The 24,041-nt window shown below is 36.0% G+C and overlaps 1 protein-coding gene across 3 annotated transcripts in view; it reads left to right on the top strand.

Annotated features, from left to right (window-relative positions):
- The window catches only part of SLC38A4 (solute carrier family 38 member 4), a 64,317-nt gene that overhangs the window by 20,783 nt on the left and 19,493 nt on the right, over nt 1–24,041 (top strand). For 2 of the 3 annotated variants that reach the window (XM_079139585.1, XM_079139584.1), the window contains exons 2-6: nt 12,610–12,839; nt 16,481–16,571; nt 17,075–17,190; nt 19,843–19,916; nt 20,403–20,495. In XM_079139585.1, the coding sequence (XP_078995711.1) occupies nt 12,721–12,839; nt 16,481–16,571; nt 17,075–17,190; nt 19,843–19,916; nt 20,403–20,495 (493 nt within the window). In that variant the 5' untranslated portion in view covers nt 12,610–12,720. Of the gene's footprint in view, nt 1–3,081; nt 3,166–12,609; nt 12,840–16,480; nt 16,572–17,074; nt 17,191–19,842; nt 19,917–20,402; nt 20,496–24,041 lie in introns of those variants that run through there. The other variant, XM_079139583.1, reaches the window with a different exon arrangement.

Raw genomic sequence — 24,041 nt, 5'->3', positions numbered from 1 at the left:
GACTAAGGTTTCTGTTTTGCTTTTAATTGTTGACTAATTTTAACTTGATCCAGCTGCAGGTGTCTCTTTGAGGACATTGTTGAAGGTAGAGATTTTAAACAGGATGACCAGAGACTTTAAATATGAGTGAGAAAAAGTGTAGTTCAATGCATAGGTATGAGCTAAGTCCGTTTCTCTTGATCCATCGGTTTTATACTCTCAATAGATAACATTATACTGGGTTGCACATCCTAGGACCTTCTCTGTACTATTTGAAGATGATAGGCAGAAACTGACCGAAGGGGTGCTGAAATGGATGTATAACGCCACATACTCTCTTTCTCTGTGTGAAGAAAAATGAAGATATTATTGAAAGATTTTTGTTTCTCATAAAATGATCACATAAAATTCATACCATGTATTGAGAGCTAGTGAAAATGTTAAAAAGAAACAGTAATACAAGAAAAAGAGCCAAATTCCCATTAACCCCAATTTAAGCTCTATCCATCTGCCTTTCCTTCAGCCATCATTCTCAGACAGGCAAATGTCACCAAACCCAAACTGTCTGTCAACCTCCTGACGGTCCTCCTCCACATGTCATGTCCCCTGCTTCCCTGCCCTGCTGATTTCATTCTTTTCTTCAGAAACTTTCAAAAGATCCCCATCACTAAAAATCCGAATTCCTGACATAATGCTTTTTTCAGTCTGAATCATTCCATTCTTTTCTCCTATTTTGCTTTAGAAAGTTCCCCACTGAAGCCAGAATAACTTTCACTGTTGTCAGAATTTCTGCCTTTTTCATCTAGGATGTTTTTCTTTCTTTGCTTACTGGAATCTCACATGAACGTTCAAGGCCCTGCTCAAAGCCCATAAGCTCCCTGAAACCTTCTGGGATGGCCCAGCCCCTTGGGACTTTTCATCTGCTAGAGTCCTGGATCGCACTGCAGTTATCCGGCATTAATAATGTGAGAGTCTGGGAAGCCAAGCATTTCTTCATGTGACTGCATCTTATTCCTCAGCCCCAGACCTGGTGTGCAGACCAAGTTTTGCACACCTATTCATGGTGGCACTTACTTGAATTTCATTATGAACAAATGGTGTCTGTCACCATGTTGCCCAGAATTGCTTCATTATTCACGACCACCCTACTTCTCATTTTGTTTATGTTTTTAAAAGGCTGTACATATTGTGATACTTGAACCAAATCAGAGTCGGACTGAATATGTGGCCTTTGCCATGTTTTAAAAATTTAAAAAGAGCACAAATCTATTACCAAATTATGTACAATTAAATTACAGTATAATTTTGAGAGATATTCAGGGCTTTGGACTGGGACTGTAGCTCAGTGAGACTGTGCTTGCCTACCATGCTTGAGGCCCTAGATTCCATCCTTAGCACTATCAAAAAAAAAAAAAAAAAAAAAAAAAGGAAGACAAAATAAATATTTAGGACATTAAATTATCATGTTTAAGTTTGTATTTCCCTTACAAAAGGTTTGTCAAGGCCAGACCAGAACAAACATTTCTTCATTAATTTTAGCCACATCTAAACATGTTAAATGATCTAAGATAAAACCTACTCTAACAGCACACCAGGACCTTAGTTATTTGATTCATTTAACTTTTGCCAAATTAGTTTCCCTGTGCATAGATTTGATTTTAAGAAGCATTAGAAAAATAAATTTAGTGATAAGAATTTTGCTATGTAGAGCAAGTTCAAAAGGAAAATAAGCTCCTTTATAGAAATCTCTAAGTGTGCTTTTAATTGTAATCAAATATGTAAAGCTACAGTTATTTATTATATTTAAAGGTCAGAATTATAAGCAAAATTTTAAGGGAGGTAAAATTTTTGAAGATTTATGCATTTATCACCTCTCCAGTTAACATGAAGATTTTGTAAAGTAAAATTCACTTATTGGAGTACATCCACTCTTGTTTAGTTGACCCAATATTAAATGGAATTTTACCAGAGTAGAATTCTTCCATTTTCAAAAAATTATTGGTGGACTTTGCTTGCTTCATCTCATACTCATCAAGTAACTTTGCAAACAGAGTGAAAACCTAAGTTGGAAAGATCACAACTGATGATGGAAATAGTAATTTGAACAGGAATCTTCTTTAGATTTTCCTGATATTAAAATTAGGACTTCGTTTACTATCACTTTTTCCCTAGACTATAATAATTCTTATCTGAGAAAAGATAAAGCTACCAGATGACTCTAAAAGTGGAGAATACTCTAAGAGATAAGTAAAACCAAGTATAACACACTAAGTTAATAGACCAAATAGGCCAAATTTGAAAGGAAAAAGAGAAATAGATAACTAGGCATTTTGTTTAATGTTTAATATATTGCATCAACTTAAGAATTTCTTAATCAGAGAACAATGTCTAGTTTTTCTAAATAGAAGTGAGAATTGGCACAACTGTTGTAACCTAGCATTGCTTCTGATCGGTTATTAGATCATTATTTGTTCACTCATTTCCTAAATATTTAAAAGGCAACAAACCCTTAATTTTGGATTGATTTCTAATCTGTTTATCTCACCTCATATTCAGAATAGTGTCTAGTTGACAAATTTGCATAACAGAATAAATCATTTGCTAATACATTTCAACTCTTTCTTATATATATGGAGAGCTATGTGAGTTTTTTAAGAGGAGAAGAATGTCCATTTAGAACTCTTCAGAAACATCAAATAGTCTTTGCTGATTTTGAGGTTGGTAGCAGTAGCTGATAATGGCATATGCTTTCCAATCTCCTGCACCTTGGACAGATAACTTGGCATCATTTGGAAGTGTCTGTCATTCTGTAAAATTTCCTTTGAGCAGATCAACAGTTCAAAAGAAAATTTTAAAGAATGACAGTCAAGTAAAAAATTTAGTGAGTATTTTGTCATACAAAAGCCAAAATTCTAAAAGCAAATAGAAATTGGTGTAACTGATGTTTAATCCAGATGTACAACAGTAAACTGAGTTTACTTCTTTTTTTTTTAAAGCTGACGCAAGTTGGGCAGAGGGAGGTGTTGGAGAGAGGTGATGGTGTTGATTGGCTTGTCTCGTTCACTCCCACTGGTCTTTAAATCATTCTCTAAATCTCCAAAGGTTCAACTCAGTCAACTCTGTTTCAGTGGTCTGCCATTCCAAACAATTCAGGAAAGACTGAACAGGATTGGATAAATAATTAAGGTACAGCTATTTTTTTCATACAAATGTTTGTAGTGTTAAATAGTGCTTTCTTTCTTATTACGTTGATTGTTTATTCATTACAAATTAAAATGTTTGAAAATACTACTTGGGTAATTTTTTTTCTCATTAAAAAAGATTAGTCAATGTCAAACATTGAAATTATTTGCCCAGGTACTGAATGCAGTTTTCTTTTGCAGATAATTTTAGATTTGAGCATAAAATTAGAAATGTGAATAAGAGGAAAATGGAACATAACAAAGACAGTAGGTTTAGTTTTAGTTTTTTATGTCTTCTGGTTAGTCACTGAGTATAATGAAGAGTTGACATAATTTGTCTTAGGATAAAACATAAAGTTATGGAAGTACAGTTTAATGTTAACACCACTGAAGATTTTCCTGTATTTTGAAAACAAAACAAAAAAAACGTAAAAATGTTTAATCAAAAGAAGGACCATCACATGAGTACAGCAGATGTAAATGACTAAGGCTTTGGGCTAAATCATCATCTAAGGAAGAAGAAAAAGAGTTATGTCTTAACCCCTTCTCAATTTGACCATTATAAAGAAGATTTTTAGAACAAAGTTACTAGAAGAAACTTGGGGGGGGCTGAGGTTATAGCTCAGTTGGTAGAATGCTTGCCTCATAAGCACAAGACCCAGGGTTCAATCCTCAGCACAGCAAAAAGAAAAAAAGAAAAAAAAAAAAAAAAAAAAGAAAAGAAACTGGGGAATTGTATGTATAGAATATAAACATAGCTTTAGTTTTTGAAGGATTAGAATTGGGCCCTAAGACTAGGGCTGTTTTCTTCAAATTTATCAATCAGAAAAGGAAAACTCCCAGTGGATTTTAAGTATACTTGTATCTTCAGCATCTTACAGAGTACGTGGTGATGGTTTGTATTAAAACTCCAGACAATAGCGAAACTGAAAAATACTTGAACTGAAGAAATATATCATACTCATGGACACTGGACTACTCAGATGTTGTTATATTTGGACAAACTGAAGAAATTTAGGAGTGTTTTCTATAAAAGACTACAGTTTATTTTACAGTTCAAGATCCTCCTGTTCAGATTTATATTTAGATCATGTTCTGGGATTTTCTTGATAGACTTTACACTTAGATTCCTAAGAAGTACATCAGCAATATTGAAGTTCTGAAAAAAAATGTACTTTTGATGGCTCTCTGGAGTTCTCTTTAACCACGTTATACAATATGCTTTAAAGGTTATGCAAGTGATTATTTTTAACATGTTACTTTAAATAAAGTAACAATAATTTATTTTCAAAAGAAGAAACAAGTATCTGTGAGATGGCCTACAAAATTTACTGCATCCACAATTTGTGGTATATTATTAGCTGTTATGCATTTAAATGTACAGCATAAAGAGCTTACAGTTATAATATCATATATGCTACATATCTTTGTACATTCTGCAAGGTAACTACTATTTGGAAAAATATGATCTCAAATTTATTTTAGAATCAGATGACTAGAGAATCTATGTCTTCTAAGAACAGATCTGGAAAGTCTGTCTGGGGAAAAAACATATTCAAATATAATGCTTTAATTCTTATATTAGCTAGAAGGTAGCACTTTAGCCAAGGGAAAAGACTTCAGCATAGGATTAGTTATTGTACCTTTTCTAGTTCTTTCCAGATGCTATTTCTAAGCTGTGTCTCCCTAGGGGAAATGGATGAAATCTAAAAGATTAGCCCCAGCAAGAGGAAACAATCAAGTAAAGATGGCCCTATTGTTATTGGCAGTTTCCTAAGACCATTGCACCTCAGACCGAATGTTTCTTGGAAGCTAACTTCTGTGATAAACCATGCCTCAGACTAACAGGCTATCTTACTATTAGAGTGTGACTAGAATGGAATTGCTGGGAAATTAAGAGAGCTTAACATAATGGCAATATCAGGTTGACTTTTTTTGTTAAGGCTGTAGTCATCTATCTGAGGTGTAAGTTAGATGTCACTCTAAATTAGTACCTTGGATATAAGATACTTGACTTTCTGAGTTGCATGACCAGCTACTACTCACTTGCTCAACTAAAAGGTAAATGCCATGTGAGACTGTCTGCAGCCTAAACTAGATTTCAGAGTAGACTTGTCAGTTCTGGATTGGCACGAGAGACCAGACCAATAGTGAGAAGGGAAGTCTATGCTGATGATGTTAGCTTCCTTTCCCTTTCCACTTATCAGTCAAAATAAATGTTTGCAGTACCTACAGAAGGTCATAACTTCTGCTTCTTGACTCAAGGACAGTTTTGCTTACCTGATTTGGTGTCTTTCTTTGAAGTTGAGCCACACATGTAAAATTTGAGAAATTTCCTGGTTTGAGAATCTTTCATCCTGAGCATGTTAGGTAACCAGTCACAGAACAAGACATTAAAAAGTTTAATGAATAGAATTTGGATGTAAAGAATCAGTTACTTAGGATATTTAGTTATTTTCCTCTTTTTGTTTTGTTATTGTTGTTGGTTTGATTTTTTTTTTTTTTTTTTTTTTTTTTTTTTTTGGCAGTCCTAGGGATGGAACTCAGGGCTTCACACCTGCGAGGCAAGCCCTGTACCACTGAGCCACACCCCGTCCCCTAGATTATTCTTAGTGAATGTGATAAAAGTGGAAGTCTTTTAACATGATAGTATTCTAAGTACTTTTGTTTCAAGCTTTGATTTTCTAGCTGCACAAACAAGTGGATTGAATCGGCAGTTCTGTTGACCACTGTACAGGAATATCCAGTTGTTTTCTGTAAGAACTCTTTGTATCACAGGGAAACTTAATTTCAATGGGCAGGAAGGCTGAACCACAGAAAATTCTGTCAAATCAAATTTGATTTTTCTTTTAGAAACGCTTTGAATATTCTTTGAGCAACAAAGCTGTTCTTTTTCCTGGTAAACAGGAAAACAGTTCCTTATCATCTTGAAATATTAATCCCTACAACTGCAACAGGAATGCATGCCTGTGTCTATAATGGAGATCACTTCGAATCGCATTGGTCTTAGTAGAATATGACACCAGGCACCATGCTAGATACCTGGGGCAGGTAGAGTCTACAGACCCAACGATGTTCCCATCCTTGTGAAGCTTCCTGCCTAGTATTAGAGACGGTTCTTTGTCAAATAATCACACACACATAGGTACAAAGATGATGAGTACTCCGAGGGAAAGGAGAACATGCTCCAGGAGCATATGATGGGGCTCTGGCTTAGTTGTGGGGGTCAAGGAAGGGGTCTCTTACCACAAGGCCTTTAAAGATTTTCAGGTTGTCTTGGTGAACATCAGGAGACACCCCCATTAAGAATGTGTAGAAGCACATTTCATGCAGGGGGCACAGCAGGGTTGAAAGGTCCTTACACAGCATTGGGGAAATGAAAGAAGCCCAGTGGATTCAGAGAAGGAGAGGAGCTGTGGTTCCATATGGGGCTAGAGAACGGTGCCTGAGCAGGAGGATGTAGAGCCTTATAGGATATTAGGACATTTGGCTTAAAAATCCAAGAGAAAATCACCACAGGACTGTTAGGAAGTTATCATTTGGAATAACAACAGTCATGGAGGTAAAAGTGGATGTATTTTAAACATATATTGAAAGAAGGACTGATAGAACTTGGCGATAGGTTGAAAATGAGTAGAGAGGTGACGGATAGCAGATGAGAGGTGTTAAGACTGATGGCTAGAATGGAGGCGCCATGTACTCTGATGGGGAACAGAGGAAGAATTTAAGCCTATGAAAATTGTATCTTTCTGTCAAATGGTGGCATTTGTCAACATCATTCTTTTGTACTCTACTCATGCAATGATTTATTGTTTAGTTCAATAAGAATTTATCCAGAGGAAAAATAGCAAAGATGTTAATTATGTATAGTATATACTGTGTTCCAAATTCTGTTTGTGCTCAGAGGCCAAGTTTTTCAGGTGCAGGAATTGTCTTACTCATTTTCTGTAACTTTCGAAGTTTCTGGCTCATGTTTCATTCTCAGTATTTATTGAACAAATGAATAAATAAATACCATCTGTGAAACACTCCCAAATTGAAATATAATAATGTGAGTAATCATGCAACTAAATTTTAGCATTCATGATGTAGTCTAAATACTTCAAGGTACACATTTGGTGCTGTAGGCGAGTGATTCAGAATATTTCATTTCTCGTAATGTTTTAATGCTTTTTTAAAAAACTTGTTTTGGGCTGTTATTCCCTTAAAATAGGCTAGTGATAGAATATTCAGAGGTGAAAATATGAACTATGAAAATGTTTTCTAATTTTTGTGAATTCCCATGACCAGGACCAAAATTAGGACTATGGGCTGAGGTCTTAAACTATTAATTCATGTGACACATCACTTTCAAAAGAGAACAGAATGAATGCTTCATGTATGGTAAAAACAGCATAAAATTAGATCTTACTTTTCTTATTTGTAACAGGGGACCTACCTTGCTCACTATGTTTGTGAGAGTTATGAGAACTATAAAGCCCTCTTTTGGAAGTGTCTGAGATAAATTATGCATATGAGGTTCTTTGTATGTTTGTATGCAGATGCAATCGTTGATAGGATTCTGAGGGGAAAATAATGTGAATTTATCGAGGTGCTAGTATATGCCAAACTTTGACATAACATAATCTCATTTAGATCCACACAGTATTATTTTGTGGGAAACAATAATACCCTCATTTTGCAGATGAAAAGGTCAGAAGTTAACTAACATGACCAGAATTTATACCCAGCTCTGTTTGTCACTAAAGTCAGAGTTCCTGTTCCCAGTACAGGCTTTAATTCTCTGTAGGAGAGCTAGAAATACAGAGGTGGCAGAGCCTGCAGTCCACTTAATCTGTGTCTCCATAATCTCACCTGGGAATAAGAACAAAATCAGTACCTACCTCAGAGGGTGGCTGCAGTGATTAAATGAGTTGATGATATTCATAACGCCTTATCATAGTGCCTGGCATGTGCCACATGTTTGATAGTCTATTTTTTTTAATCCCAGATTTAGCATCATTTAATGTGAATGAGATCAATGAAATTTCTACAAATAAGTACAAAATGAAGTGCACTTTAATTGAAGTCCCCAGGAGTACAGATGTATACACCTACAGCAACAAAGATCTCAGCCCTAGTGTCCCTTCCTCAAAGAAGCCTTCCTCAATTCCCTGGACTAAATTGGATCTGATTATAGGCACTCTTTCAGCCCCCTAGAGGGGAAAGCTAACTTAAGAGTGGATTGGAGGAGGGGAGAGCATTTTGGCCACTGTGAACAACATGTGCAAATGTCTGAGGTGGTAGAGAACATGGTCCAGGGTTTTCCTGAAACTGAAAGAACAGAATAGCTAGAACACTGAAGAGGGACGTGTGTAGAAGGACATAAGATCAGAGAGGTGGGTAGACCATGTAGAACCTTGTTGGATGTTATGATTTGGATATGTGTTCCCCACAGACTTGCATATTGAAGGCTTGATCCCCAATGCAGCAATATTAAGAGGTGGGACTTTTGGGAAGTTATTAGATTGTGAGTGCTTTGACCCCATTAGTGGCTTAACCTATTGATAGCTGAATAGACTACTAAGAGGTAGCAGAGGTTGAGGGAGGTGGGACTTAATTGAAGGAGTGGATCCTTAGGAGGGGGCATGCCCTTAGGAACTACATTTTGTCCTTTTTCCATTCTCTCTTCCTCTTTCTCCCTCTCTTGGCTTCCTGGCTGCCATGAGCTGAATAGCACTCCTCCACCACACCCTTGGACCATGATGCTCTCTCTAGCCGTAGGCCCAAAGCAAGGAAGCCAGCCAACCATGAACTGAGACCTCTGAAACTATGAGCTAAAACAAATCCTTCTGAGTTGTCTGTATCCATTATTTTGTCACTGCAGTGAAAAGCTGACTAACACACTAGACTTGTTGAGAGTTTTAGATTTCATTCTAAGAATAAAGGGATGACATTAAAGAGTGACAGTAGAAGAAATGGAAAGGAGATTAACTTGAGAAATACTTCAGTTAGTTGTAAAATCAATCAGACTTTCTTAAGGACTGGATGTTGGAAGTGAGGAAGAAAATTGTCTAATAGAAGACTCTTAAACTTCTGGTTTAAATGATTGAATAAATGGTGCAGCGTTCTTTGAATAGGAAATATTGAAAGAAGGAAGCTATCACAAGGTAGATTTTAGGCACATTGAATGTAAACTGTCGTTGAGATATGCAGGTGTCAATTAGGCCACTGGACTCATGGAAGTGGAGCTCAGAGGAAAAGCCTGGGCTGAAGACAGAACTTGAGGAGTCCTTGAGAATCACAGTTACTGATGTAAGTCTCTGAATTTGAAGGTCTAAGAACAGGAACTCCATTGTCCAAGAGCAAGGGATGGATGTCCTAATTCAAGGAGAGTAAAATCTGCCCTTCCTCCACCTTTTTATTCTGTTCAGGCTTTAACACCTTGGATGATGCCTGCCCACATTACTACAGGCAGATATTCTGTACTAGGTCTACTGATTCAAAGGCTAATCTCTTCCAGAAACACCCTCAGACATATTCAGAAATAATGCCTTACCAGCTTTCTGGCTGTCCTTTAGCTCAGCCAAACGGAAGCATAAAATTTACTGTCAGTGTGTGTAAAGTCTTAGAAGTAGATTGAAAGAGCAGGGCTTAGGATCTAGTCTACTGAGACTGCCAGTGTCTCAAGAGAGTATTGCTAGCCCAGGAAAAGGTCAAAATCTAATGTACAGTTTCTACTGAGTTCATATCAATTTCACATCATCGTAAAGTCAAAAAGTTGTAAGTTGAATCATCATTAAGTCAGGAGCGGTCTTAAAAGGGAGAAGTTTAGCAATATGGATCAAGAGGTCCAATACCTGACTAAAAAGACTTTTAGAAAACAATAGAACATTTTTCTGATCTGAAGGAAGCCATAGTCTTTTGCTTGAGTAGGTCCTCCAAATGCTGAGTAAGATGGATTTTAAAAGCTATTCACATCTGGTTACAGCCTGGTGAAATTTCAGCTAAGGAGAAAAATCCCCCAAATGCTTCAGAAAGTCATATGTTATCTACAAAGAAATGAGAATCAGACTAATTAATAAAAGCTAGAAGTCAATGGAGAAATATCTTCAACATTCTGGGGGAAATGATTCTGGATATAGAATTCAACGATCAACAAAGTTTGAAAGCAAAGTCCATTTTCCAACAATTTGGAAATTCTGTTCATCAACAGAGGCACACTTTGTGAAAAATGTCATTCAAGGTGGTATTTCTGCACAATGCAAAATGAATTGAGGAAGGAGGATGAAATAATTCAAGATGTATTGGCAATTGAGCAAGATCCAGAGACTGAAGGAAGAAGTCATTTAGAAAGTAAAAGAGCATGAAAATTTTGCCTTAAAAATTTTGATAGTAAAAGGTCATATTTCATTTATTATGAAGTCATATATTCCACTTGGTTCTTTGGATCATGCTGTCTATACAATCATAATATAAATCTTGATTATTTTTTGTGTGTTTAGAAGCAACCTATAGACAAATTATGACAGATAAAATTGCTTTACAGAACAGGACAGAAATGTTATAATTCTCGACATTATAAATTTATTAACTAAAATAATTAGAAGCATGGAAAGAGGGTAGAAAGAAGTAGGCTAATTTCCTTATCCTAATTTTTAGCTACCAGTCTGGAGTTGATAAGCTAGATCAGAGGAGTTTAGTGAATTGTTTCAATTTGGAGAGTCTAACTTTAAATGAAGACCTAAGAACAGAAATTGTTTGAGTGGTTGCTGCTGAAAAGTGAGACTGGTAACGTGTGATAGGTGAGGGAAATCTTCATACACGTTTGATATGAGTTTCTATTTTTTTTTTCTTTTAACTATATGCTTGTCTTCTATTCTCTCTGATAGCTTTTAAGCTTCCTTTTTCTGACTTTTAATGTAATTCATTTAGACTGCCTGATATTAGTGAATAGATTATTCCTCCTTGAAATATTTGTGCTGTTTTAAATTCTGAGAATTGCTCCCTCTGTTTCTGGATAATTCTTTGCCATTTTATCTTTGTTCTGTCTCTCTCTAGTCCTGTAATTCTCTCTTATTTGTTCCCTCCCCCAATATCTCTTAACCTCTACTTCATATCTGTCTTTTTCTCCTTGTGCTATAATTTGAGTGATTTCCAGAGATCTTCCAGTTTTCACACCTCTTCATTTGGCTGATTTTTCTTTATTTCAATCACTATTTTTAAAGAATTCCTCTTTTGACTCTTACAAACTAACTTCTTCTTGTACAGTGTACTTATTCAACAGATGCTGTTTGCTTGTCTTGAGCTTTTATTACTTTTTACTTCAATAATTTAAAAGTCTTTTAAATTGCTTTGCTAGTTATAGTTCCTCAGACGTGACTCTTGTTGTTTCTTGTGCCTATTGATATTCATAAGAGAGAGTTTCCCTGTGTGGACTTTTGTGACTTGTAGTTTGGGGTTCTGAACTCATCCCTAGTGTGAGCTGTCTTCCAGGTGCACTGCCTGGCCCTGCATTGAGAAGGCATTGCTAATTTGATAGTTATGTGTTTGTCAGGGGATTTATGGATTTTATAAGTTCTAGAGCGACTTTTCTGTTAGTTTCTCTGCCAAGGATTTCCTGATCAAATGTGAAATCACATTTCAGAACCACTTCTTTCAAGAGTGATCGTGTTTCTCCCATATAATGACTAAAAATAATTGAATGAATTAAATAGTAAACATTTCAGAAGATATTGTATCAACAACATAAAATGGATATGTGGCAATTTTTTTTTTTTTTAAACACAAAGCTATTCCACCCATTTTCACTTTGAGGAAAATGAGGTCCAAAAAAGTTTAATGACTTGTACTGAGATCCATTGAGTAGAACCTAAAAGCTGCAAATTTGATATGGATGGTGACTGATGCTTATTCAAGGGTAAATCTGTGCTTCTGTTTGTTGCTATTCTTAACTTTGGCTTTGGAATACAGATGCCTAGAAAGTGGCTTCCTAACTTTGATCTTATCCTGGGTTGCATATTATCAAGCATGTAGGTGGTTTTAATTCTTTCATGCCCAATTAAATTAAGGCAGTAATTTTCTTTCTAATTACTGCTAGTAGAGACACTTGGCAGATCTTTCTTGTCAAGAGGAAATCATGCCGTCTGCTTACAAATACCTAAATCTTTGTGATGACCTCTGCCACATCTTACAATCTCTCTTTCTTCCTGTGGGAACTAGCAAAGCACCTGCCATGTTCACAAGCATGGGCACTTGTTAAATATCTACTGGCTTAGCAACTTTTTGTAATTTTTCTTCTTCTTTCCTGTATGAAGCAAAGGAAACTTTGGGGATATATTTATGCAAGGTTTTTAGGAGTTTACTTCCTTTCTATGTTTGACAGCAAGCTCATTCAAAGTAAGTGATTCATATTTAATATTCTAATTTAAAGAAAATTATAATGATTTATTTTGTGTTCTGTTTGCAGAACACAGCGTTCTGAACACCAACACAAAGTGGAAGAGCCTTAAACTGAAGGGTTGGTATATTATTTACACTGAAGGAGGTGTGTGTGGACAGGAAAGCGCTGACAGGTCAAATGGATCCCATGGAGCTGAGAAATGTCAACATCGAGCCTGATGATGAGAGCAGCGGTGGAGAAAGTACTCAAGACAGCTACACAGGGATGGGCAGTTCAGAAAAGGCAGCAATGAGCAGGTACGGGGTTAAAAATCACCAGGCTCCATGCAAAAACGAGAGCCACGTGTGGATGTGGAAAACAAGGGTCTCATTGGGAAGAGTTGAATTTATTACAAATGGGAAATAACAATGGCTTCGATGTCAACATACCAATTCCCTGATGTAGTAATAAAATGTCAACCCTTCTTGTTACTTAGAATTGAGGTTATAATGTCCTTGTCTCCATTAATAATGTCACTTATATTTCATATAGGTGTCACTTCATTTTGGACTATTCTTTCTTACAGTCTTCTCCCTTTGCCTGTCCTTTGAGTGTTCTACATCCCCAGAGTTCAATAACAATTCTTTTCTAGGGGTCCTCTGAGAAAGCTCATTGCAACTGTCATGGGGTCACCAACTTAGATGCCATGTCCCCAGCCTGTTACATTTCTCAACTGAGTTTCAAATTGTTATATTTAATGGTCTACTAGTACATACCTCTGCTGGATTACTAATATGTCTGAAATACTTCATTTCTAAAGTCAGACTTGTCTGATATTGAATTCCTGTCATTCTCTTCAAACCCTGTTCCTCCTCTAGTTATCCTGCTGAAAATCACCATCAGCCTTGGAATCAGCCCTGGAATCAACTCAGGAACCAACTTAGACTTGTGCCTTCTCCCAATCCACACATCCAATGGCTGTCTATATACAGTCATTTTTGCCTTGTTAATATTTCAAATCCACCTTCTTCTGTGTGTCCACTCCATCATCATCTTTAGGCCCTCATCCTCTCTCACTTGTCTATTAGAGTAGCCCTGATCTGTCTATCCTTCTTACATTTTATTCTCTTCTGTCTAGCCCTTCTCACTTTCAGTCTTCTGTAACTGTATATTGGGTCGTGTCCCATCCTTGGATAAAACTCTCCCATGAATCTGCATTAGCTATTAGATACAAGTATACACTTCTTGGCATATGAGACCCTTCAGGATCTGCCCCTGACCAGACTCACCTGTCCTATTCTTGCCCTACCTCATTGTACCCTCTTGCCTTCATTCATTCTCTTCCATCTGGTAGAATCATCCCACTTCCCTTTTCTCTCTTTTGATACCTCTCATTCTTCAAGAATCAGCTCAATGTCAGGTCCCCTGTGAAATCTTCTCCAAATGCCTCTATTTCCCCAGTGACTGTCCCTCCTTTGTGCTATCTCCCCCTCCATTAGACATTTATCACATCATTTTCACAGGTTAATGACCTCTGCACTATAGTTATTTGATAAGTAAGTTAATTTACCACAAAACATTGTATAACACAGTGTGTACATGATTAAAAATACTCAGAGGGAATCTTTTGACCAAATCTAAGCCTGAAGTAAAAAAAATATCTTCAAACAAGGACTTCTCATTCATTCACATCATCCCAAAAAACCTTTCAGGAGGAAGCATTCCAAGTAGGTCGGTACAAGGAATTTGAGGGTTGTTGAGCTACAGAGGCCACTGAGATATAAATCATTGCAATTTGTAAATTGGGTGACTCTTGAGGAAATGCAGTGTGGTTGAGCACAGGACATTGGATTCTGTGCAGTAGGGGTTTGACTTTGGAAAAGATCTATCTTCTTTGAGTTTCAATGAAAAATGTAGATTGGCAAACCAACATCTCCTTTTCTAAGCATTAAATGAGTGCATGGAATACAAATGGTATTCAATAAATGTTCTTTCCATGTCATCTCCCTTAGTAAATTCTGCAGGCTCTTTTGATTCTGAAAGGAATACATACAAATAGGAACTCTGAGCTGAAGGGGATATTGGAGAGATTCCATTTGGCTCTCAAAAACCCCTGACGAAAAGAACCACAATGCTTTTGTTGTGTTTTATACAAGGACCACACACAATAACTTATCTTTAACTCCTGGTTCAAACACAGGTCATCATTTTGCAATTTTATGATCACTTTTAAAAGATAGGTTTTGTTTATGTTTGTTTTGGATTGAACTTTTAAATGTCAATTTTTGAGAGATTCAACATATTACATTTATTTGGGATCATTTTACTTATGTTTTCAATACATTCTGTACTGTATAGACACACTGGGGACATTTCTCATGTATTTTGTATAATCTTGGCATTTCAACAGCTATCATTCTTCTCATGCCAAAATAAGAACATGCAAAATGCCTTCAAAAATGATCTGTTTTCTTTCAAATTATAAATTTAAAAAATTACTCATGGACTAGAAATTCTAGTTTATTGATTAAAGCACAAAATAGAACATTGAATATTCCTGACTTTAAATTCCACTTTTAAGTGACACTTCTGTTTTTATAGTCCTTAGTCCTATTTTATCCTATCATCTCAGTTTCTGGCCGTGAACAGGATGTAGAAGTTCCTCATACAGCAAGTATATGAACTACATACTATGAAAGTAAATCCCAGAAAGATGGTGAAAGGAGTGTGGAAATGGAAGAAGGCAACAGGTGTGAAGGCCCCGTGTTTCCTGAGAGAAATGTGGGGAGGGAGGATAGCAGGAAGTGTTCTCAGCCTGTACACTAGGAGCTATGCACCCTTTGAGCTCCTGGAAAAGCACAAAACGCTTTGTCTACTGTTTTTCTCTACACCTTGTCTTGCTCTCTGTTCTCAGAGAATGACCCTGTCATCCTCGTCCTCACCAGATTATTTTCAGAATTAACTCCAATTATAAAGATAATTTGTACATATCTCTTATAATAATTATTTTCTACTTCATTTCTAAAGTTTGTTTTAGTAAAAGATAAAAGATTTCTGTATTCTGAAGAGAAAGCAGAATACTATAAGGGTTAGTTTAATAAAATGCTCTCCAAATATTCTGTCTTTAATGCAAGAAATTCCCAAAGAATTGCAATCTGATTGGAAAGCATTTTTAAGAATTGTGCATAGTTGAATATTTTACATAATAACAACAAAAAAGCCCGTGTGGTATTTCAGTGGGTAAAAATGCAAGACTGGCAGTTGCTAAGCCAAGCTCTTTGGAAATGTGGCTGGCCCCCTGTCTATAGCCTCAAAGCTCCTGGCATGTAACTGCAGGAGCTCACCAGTACAGTAAGGCCGTGACATTATGACCAAAGTGTACAGCTTCCGGCCTGTGCCCAAGTAGACCATAATTGCAATGTTCTGTGCCTAGTGACACTTTGGAGTCCCATTTTATTTCCCTCCCGACTCCTCTACCGAGTCTTTGAACTTTTTTAACAATTTTCTTAGTTTAATCCATTATCTAATAGTCACTCAGATACAGTTTCAGAGTAATCAGCAACCACACAAACAACCAAAGATAACACAGAGCTGCCACTGAACTACTTACCAACAAGAAATATATATGTATATATCTATATATTTATGTTTTATTTTCTTCCTTGCATAGTTATTGTGGAAAAGAAAAAATGTGGCATAAGCAATTCTTCAACTAAAAATAATATTTTCTTCCTTCATGACATCCTCCCTCCCTCCCAAAATCACTTCATAAATGGAGCTCAGTTGTTGGCCTGGAAGGAACACTGGTGTGAAGGAGAAGAAGAAAGGTTCTAGGTGTCTTGTCCCCTACATTGATGTTTGCTCCCCTAATTCAGTTACTTAGATCACCTGAAACATAAATATTACTTAGAGCATTTACTTAGATGTTGTTACTTTTTTATTTTCCCTTTGTGTTTAGTCAATTTGCTAATGAAGATGCTGAAAGCCAGAAGTTCCTGACAAATGGGTTTTTTGGGGAAAAGAAGCTGGCAGATTATGATGAGGAACATGTAAGTTGAATCTATGCTTTCAGGGAATAAACAGGTCTGAGGGTGTCGGATCACCTAGGTCTCTGTGGGAAAACAATGTGACTGAAATTTTCCAAGCCTTGGTCAGCACATTCTATGTTTATTCAGGCCCTTACTGGAATAAGGACTTGTTTTTCCTGTTCGCCATATGGCTGCATAAATCATTTATGAAATTTATTTGTTTTTTGGAGAAATCATTCTAACCCAAATGTAATCTGCCGTCATACATGTTTTCTCTTTTATATTACACCACCTGTACTTTTTTTTTTTTAACTGAGTTCTATGTTGAAATCAAGTACTACATTCCATTCAAAAGTACATGCTTTTATTGAAGTTGAGTAATGGTTTTTACTCACAATGTTTTTATCTTAGTCTTTGATTTTGGACTATAATCTCCAGGACAGGTAATGTGAAAATAAGAAAAACTCAAGAAAAGATTGGTCTTTTGGCCAATGTTTGCTTATGGTACATTCTATTTCTTCAAGCATCCTGGAACCACTTCCTTTGGAATGTCCTCATTCAACCTGAGCAACGCCATCATGGGCAGTGGAATCTTGGGCTTGTCCTATGCCATGGCCAACACAGGGATCATACTTTTCATGTAAGTATCTGCTTTGGGTGATGAAGTGTGTTCATACCTGCTACTCTTTCAGTTAACACTTTGAAGTGTGATTTTGGTAAGCAGGAAGAAATTGAGAAAGTATTAGCAAATTTCTCTTGTTTTTAGATAAAACAGCTGTCTAGTCATGGTTCTTGCTCCCCCAATCATCTCTAACTAAATGGTAGAAAGTTTATGTGCTCAACTACCCACAGTGGTAGAGCAGCCCTACCAGTACACAAAAACCATTTTACAAGTACCTCAGTGTTTACCAGATACTTAAAGTAATTGTTTAGTAGTCAAATAGATATTTCCCAAAAGCAAATCTGATTTTTTTCAAATTCTTAGAGAAAATAATCCATTCAATCCAGGCATAGAAGCCCAGCATGCCCTGGTGTCATTTCATGCCCTGCTCCCTGTGCCCTTGGGCACCATATACACAGAGCACACTTGCCTTCTCTTTGTCCGGTGGAAGTACCATGTTCCTTCTCAGCACTGGGCCTCTGCACGTGATTTTGGAATGAACTTTCCTTTTTTCTTCATCAAGTTAACTTTTCATATCTCATCTCAGCCTCACCTGAGTGCTGCCATTCCTTACCTAATCTAATCTATTATATACTCACCAGTTTTAGTATTTTAGATGTCTGATTCACTTGGTTAATGTCTATTTCCCTTGTTAGACTATAAGCTCCAGAGAGTTGAGCCCACGTCTGTCTTCACTCACCACATGTCTTGTCCCCAAGACCCGGCTCAGTGTCTGACTCAGAGAATCTTTGTTAAGTGACAGAGCTTATTCTTAAACCTATGGGCTAAGGGCAGTAGCCTCATGTAACTGACCTGTAGAATGTATACCACATCGTGACAGACAACCACAGGTGTTTATGTGCAGAATGTACATCCTGGTATTTGCCAAGACACGGTTGACAACAGTGGAATTCTTCACAAGAATAAAGTCTAAAGCATCAATGTGAACACAAATCCTGATCCCAAATGCAAGCTCAAGAGTTAAATAACTGTCTAAGAATGCAACATTTATAATATAGATATATGCTATTTATGTTCTGAACATCACGTGTGATTAGATAATCACACAGCTATTTGAGGGCTTAGGATCTGAACTATAAATATTTATCTTGTGTTCTTTGAATTATTTTATGAATAATATTCTTTAGCTGAATGAGTTTTTATAGCAACTTTACTTTTATAATCCATGGTTGAAACAAAGTTTCTCTTTTATTATCTGATTTTAATGCCTAGAAATATATTCTATATTTGTATGCTTTTGCAATGTGTACTACCTTGAAGACAAAAAGACTGCCTTCTCCTTATTAATTATACATACCATTAAAATTAATTAGGAAGTTAACATATACTACTGATGAATAGAAATAGGAAGCACTTTCCCCAATCCTAGAGCCATAGATCATTTTTACAGGAGAAGAATATTCCACTTTTTAAATGAGGGGCTCATTTTAAACCTATAAACATTTAATAGATTAATTTAGTAAGAGCAAATAAATCACTAAACAGAATAGGATGTGTTTCATGTGTCTAGGCAGCTCAGAATGGTTTTAGCTATCTTGCTTAGTTCATAACAAGTGACACAGTATTTCATTGGTTTTACTGTATTTTCTGCCAAAGAAGGTACATGTTTAAAATATAGAAATGCTTATTATTTTTTCATGGAACTAAATTGTATAATCTGATTTACATAATTTTCAGAAACAGGTTACCTTACTTAATTAAGCATATGGGGAAATATATGAGTAAGTCATTGATTAGACAGTTCTGGAAAATAAGAGCACAATAAAGCTAGAGTAGGAACAGAATGTTTAATTCATGTTCTAAACGTACATTTGCAGCATTGATTTCATTGGAAGTTACCAAAGGATTGAATCAATTGTGGGGAAAATGTGTAGTGTGTTCTCATCATGCAAAATAAATACAAAGATTTGTTTTTCAATTTCAGGTAAAGGCTTGTATTGTCCCTTCGTTTATTATGTAGTTAATTCTTCTACCCTCTTATTTTTGCACTCTATTTCAGGATTTGGAGAAATACTGATTAGTGTAAACATACAGAAACATTACACACATGTGGTCATGTAGAGGGTCCTGACATCAGAAAATTTCTGCCTCCTCTGCTTACTTTTCTCTGCTTTCTCTGTTAGACAGGCAATTGCCCGATCCTCTGGTTGACAAAACAACCTTTCCTCTTGATGTAGGATCAGTGTAACAGAGCATGCTTTGGTTTCTGGATTCCTAGATTTTAGATTTCTTGAATAGCTCTTCAATTCTAAATGCGATGCAATTATGATATACATATTCCTACATGCTGAGTAAGTAGATGTAGTATTTGCCAATTTTGCTACATGCTTACAATCTAAGTTATAAAGCAGATTCTGTAACTGTGTAACCCTAAAAAATTTTAGGAATTTCAGCTAGGAGGTTTAGACATGTAAAATATAGAAAATTCTAGATGTGTGACACTTAAGCGTATGTGCGCCATTCTGAAAAGAATTTCTCAGTGTTTCCAAACCCACATACTTTTGGAAAGCTATTGATTGAAAAGACTGATGTGACCATTTATTTTAACATGTGACATTATGGTATCTTATTTATTATAGAAATTTTATTTCTACTCTGTTCCCTTTGCAGAATCATGCTGCTTGCTGTGGCAATATTGTCCCTCTATTCAGTTCATCTTTTATTAAAGACATCCAAGGAAGGAGGTATGCACCCTTAAGTTCATAAATGAAGATAATAAACTACCTTTCTGTTTTTTGATTCTCATAAAAGTGTATTTCAGTCTATGGAGGTCCATAGCCACAGGATGATTTGTCAGTTTCACATTTCCTTCTCTTCTAACCACAGTGACAAATCTCTCAAGGTTTTTAGTTATTTGGGCAAGTGAGAGGCAGGAGTAAGAGTCCACTGGCTCTGTTCAAGCCCAATAGACAAAGAGAGGCTTATGGAAGATGATGAAAATAACCATTTTGACCGCTACGTGCAACTCAGGTGCCTGGAGCCATCACTTTTTGTCTGAGCAACGTTTTACCATATTGTTTCTTGATTTCTGACATTGCTTCTTTTGGGTTTATAACTTCTAGGTAATGTTTACTTTTACATGTATGATACTCCATTGCAAAATGATATTTTAGAAATATTTTAGTCCTTAAAACAATCCTCTAACAAAGTTATTTTATCTTTCACTGTAGGGTCATTAATTTATGAAAAATTAGGGGAAAAGGCATTTGGATGGCCTGGAAAATTTGGAGCTTTTATTTCCATTACAATGCAGAACATTGGAGGTAAGGGGATATAGCTTTCAATGAAGCACTTAAACTTTCAATAGAATGTTCAATAGATAAGAAACCTCCTATGGCAATGAACAAGTACCTTATAGATTAAAAAAATAGCTGTTTAGATAGTTCTTAAATTATTGAATTAAAATTCCTTAAACAGATTTGCTATTACTCTGTAATTAAAAATAGCAATATCTAGGAATGCAATAATGTACAAATTCTCACCAGTTGAATTCTGCAGTTAAAATATAGGATCAAACCTTTCTTGATCTTGAATACTATTATGACGTTACTTTTTAAAAGTTAAAGCATTAGTGCTTATTACTGTCATTCACAAAATAGTTGATGAGCCATAATTATGGTTGAGTTCCTTTCATGGAGTAAGTGGGGGAATAGCCAAATGCTGTGGCCCTTGAGGCACAGCCTGAATAAACCAGCCCACTGAAGAGGCTGTCTAGATGCTGTGTAAAGCAAACACCTGACTTCACATCAGAAGCATGACCACAGATTCCTTGGTCTACAGATTCTTATAATCCCTACTGAATTAGAATTCCCATAGTACAGCCTAAAATATATATATTTTTTAACAGTGTTCTAGATGATACCAACCAGGTTCCAGTGAATTCCTTGATATCTTTGATCCTCAGAAGGCATCGAGTCCCATGTATTTCACTCAGGTGTCCTGCTGGCTGCATCTTTGATGTGGTCCCAACTATATCCCCACATAGTAGCTTTTCTTTCCTTGCCTCCTACCCAGCAGCAATCCAGTTTCTTAAGCCAGAAATCTAGATGTCAGCCTACACTTTTCCATCTTTCCTAACTAGTGGTCAGCAATATCAGCTGTTTCCCCTCCTCCACATCTAATTCATCCTCAAGATAAACTTTCTCAAATTCAAGTCTTTTTTCTCCCATGCATAAAATTCCTCATTATTTTCAAGGTAAAATCTAAACTCATTGGCCTGACACAGGGTCTTCATTACATTCCTCTGCCTACCTTTTTATGTCCATATCTATCCACCCATTATCAATTCCATCCATGTCCTGCGTCAAACCATATCAAATTATATTCAGTCCCCCAATAGTACTAGAATTAGTTCACCATTTCAAAAATTCCTCTATGAGGCTCTCTTTGCACCCTCTGTTTTCTCTCCTTTAGTGTCTCTTGAAGACTTTCAACTCTGACAACCCTCACACACTCTGTTTCTCCAGTCTTTTCTCCTCTCTCTTTCTATCTCCCCCAGATCCATAGCTTCTCTAGGCTGTTAGATCCTCTAGGCTGTCTTGGCCCTGTTTGTATGTATTTGTTTCTACATAGGTTATTTTTTTAAAAAAGATATTTTAAAACATTTGGATAAAAAATAAGTTTTTGAAGTCCATTGCACCTGCTTTTAAATCTGTCATTGTTTGTGACCTTGAGAAAAATCACTTTATTCCTCTGAGTTTGATTTTTTCACCTATGAAAATGAGTAATACTCTAATCTCACAAGATTATTGTGAGGATGAAATATGATAACATATGGCTAGTAATAGGGTCCAGAACTTGCTTCCCTCTTCCCACTTCTTAGCTTCAATAACCAATCTCCAGAGCCCCTCTGATTATTTTTATATGGGTATTTTTATAATTATAAAACAAATCTATGCTAATTGTAACTAAAACATCACATAAATATATAAATTACCAAGAAAAGTTTAGGCCAGTCACTCTCAGAAATAACTTCTCCAGGTTTTCTCTATGCCAAATTTAAGAAATGTATTGATATTGTTAAAACTAGATCATCTCATAAATACTAATTTGTGACTTGCTTTTCTTATTTAACAATGCCTTGGATGAATTTGCATGTTATTCTTTTTTGTGGCTTTCAAGTTTTGCATTATAAGTCTGTACCATAATTGGCTTACCAAATCCTTATTGATGAATAGTTGAATTGTTTCCAATGTTTCACTATTGTGAATAATGCTTCAATCAATAAATCTGCACAGAGACCTTGTAAGAAGTCAACCCCTTTGATAAATGAACTCAGTGGAGTTACCTAGGATTTCTGAAATGTAGCAATTCCTTTAATAACTTCTATCCAACTATACCTGTCCCTGATAATGGATAGCTGGTAAGCTGACAAATAAAATCTAACCATATCTTAGTATGTTGTCTTTCTTTTCTTTTTCTTTTTGGTATTGGGGACTGAACCCAAGACCTCGCACATGCTAAGCACACACTCTACACCAGCTTAGCCCTCAACCCCAAATTTCTGTATTTCTCTTCATATTTTTATGTTAAGATTACAGTCTTGGGTAGAATTTGGCAGTAACACTAAGATTGTCTCATTCATTTTACTGGATTTGAGCCATAAACATCTAAGACCCTGAATCCCACCAAATAGACTGCTTTACATTTGGTTCATATGTTTAGCCTTATCAAGATTTAAAGTATTAAGCATCTCATAGGATCAACTCATAGTTGATCTAATTTATTTGTTTTGACAACTAAAATAACCAGACATAAGCATATTTTGCCATGAACTCATAAAGCTGTGCGCCAGCAGAGCAGTTATTCAAAGCATAGCCACTATTATGCTTCTAAATATGGAATAAACTATGAAGTGTGCTGTGTCAAGCCATACATAAGTGAGAAGTGTGGCTTTAAGGGAGTGAGATGAAATTTCATAATACCACTGCAAAAAATGCTCTCACTTTTGTTACTTTATATAATTGGTGTATATTTGGCTAAAGGAAAACCACTTGTATTTCTTGATTAAGCAACTCCACGTTTAGAACACTCAATTTCTGCTATATTGAGTACCAAAAATTTAACATTCATCACAGATGTTTTAACACTTAGCAGAATAATGTTGACATTACCCAAACAGATCTGGATAATTCTGAATTTTAAAAGACCAAACACATTAACAGTGGTGATATCACTGAAAGTCAGCAATTAATAGCTCTAAAATTGGATGGGACCTCACTGAGTCAGTTAATCAGAAATATCTCCTGTTTATGCTCTGTAAGAATCAGCTTTAGCCAAGGTCTTTGTAAAGATTAACCAAATAGTGTGTACAGAAGATGCCTCTGGTATTATAGAAATCATTTCTTTTCGATAACAGAGTAGCACTGATCCAGAAGTCAAGAGACTTGTATTTTAGATGTGGTCTGCCCTTTACCAACTCTGTGATCTTGGACATGCCATTGAACTTCTCAAAATCTTTATCCTCAGCTGTAGAATAGGATAACAACATACACCTCATCACCTCACAGGACTTTTTGGATGATCGAATGAAGTAATTTGCAGAACTAAAAAATGCTGGGAAATTGTATCACCATTATTATTTTCATTTAAAGTTAAGGAAGTATTTTTAAACTATCATTCAATTTACAACCTAGATATCTGCTTTAAATGCCTATTAGCAAAATTTACCCTTAATGCTTCTATGTAAAATTTGTTAGTTTTGTTTGTTTTACTTTTAATTTTGACTGTGGACCTTGTATCAAATAACAAATTAGTCATGTGTTTCACTGAATAGATCTGGCAAAGGGATATTGCATAAAGCCCCACAA

Source organism: Sciurus vulgaris, assembly GCF_902686455.1.
Source record: "Sciurus vulgaris genome assembly, chromosome: 5".
In the NCBI taxonomy this organism is placed as follows: domain Eukaryota; kingdom Metazoa; phylum Chordata; class Mammalia; order Rodentia; family Sciuridae; genus Sciurus; species Sciurus vulgaris.
Note: the sequence above shows the minus strand (reverse complement) of the source record. Positions and strands in the feature narration are given on the sequence as shown.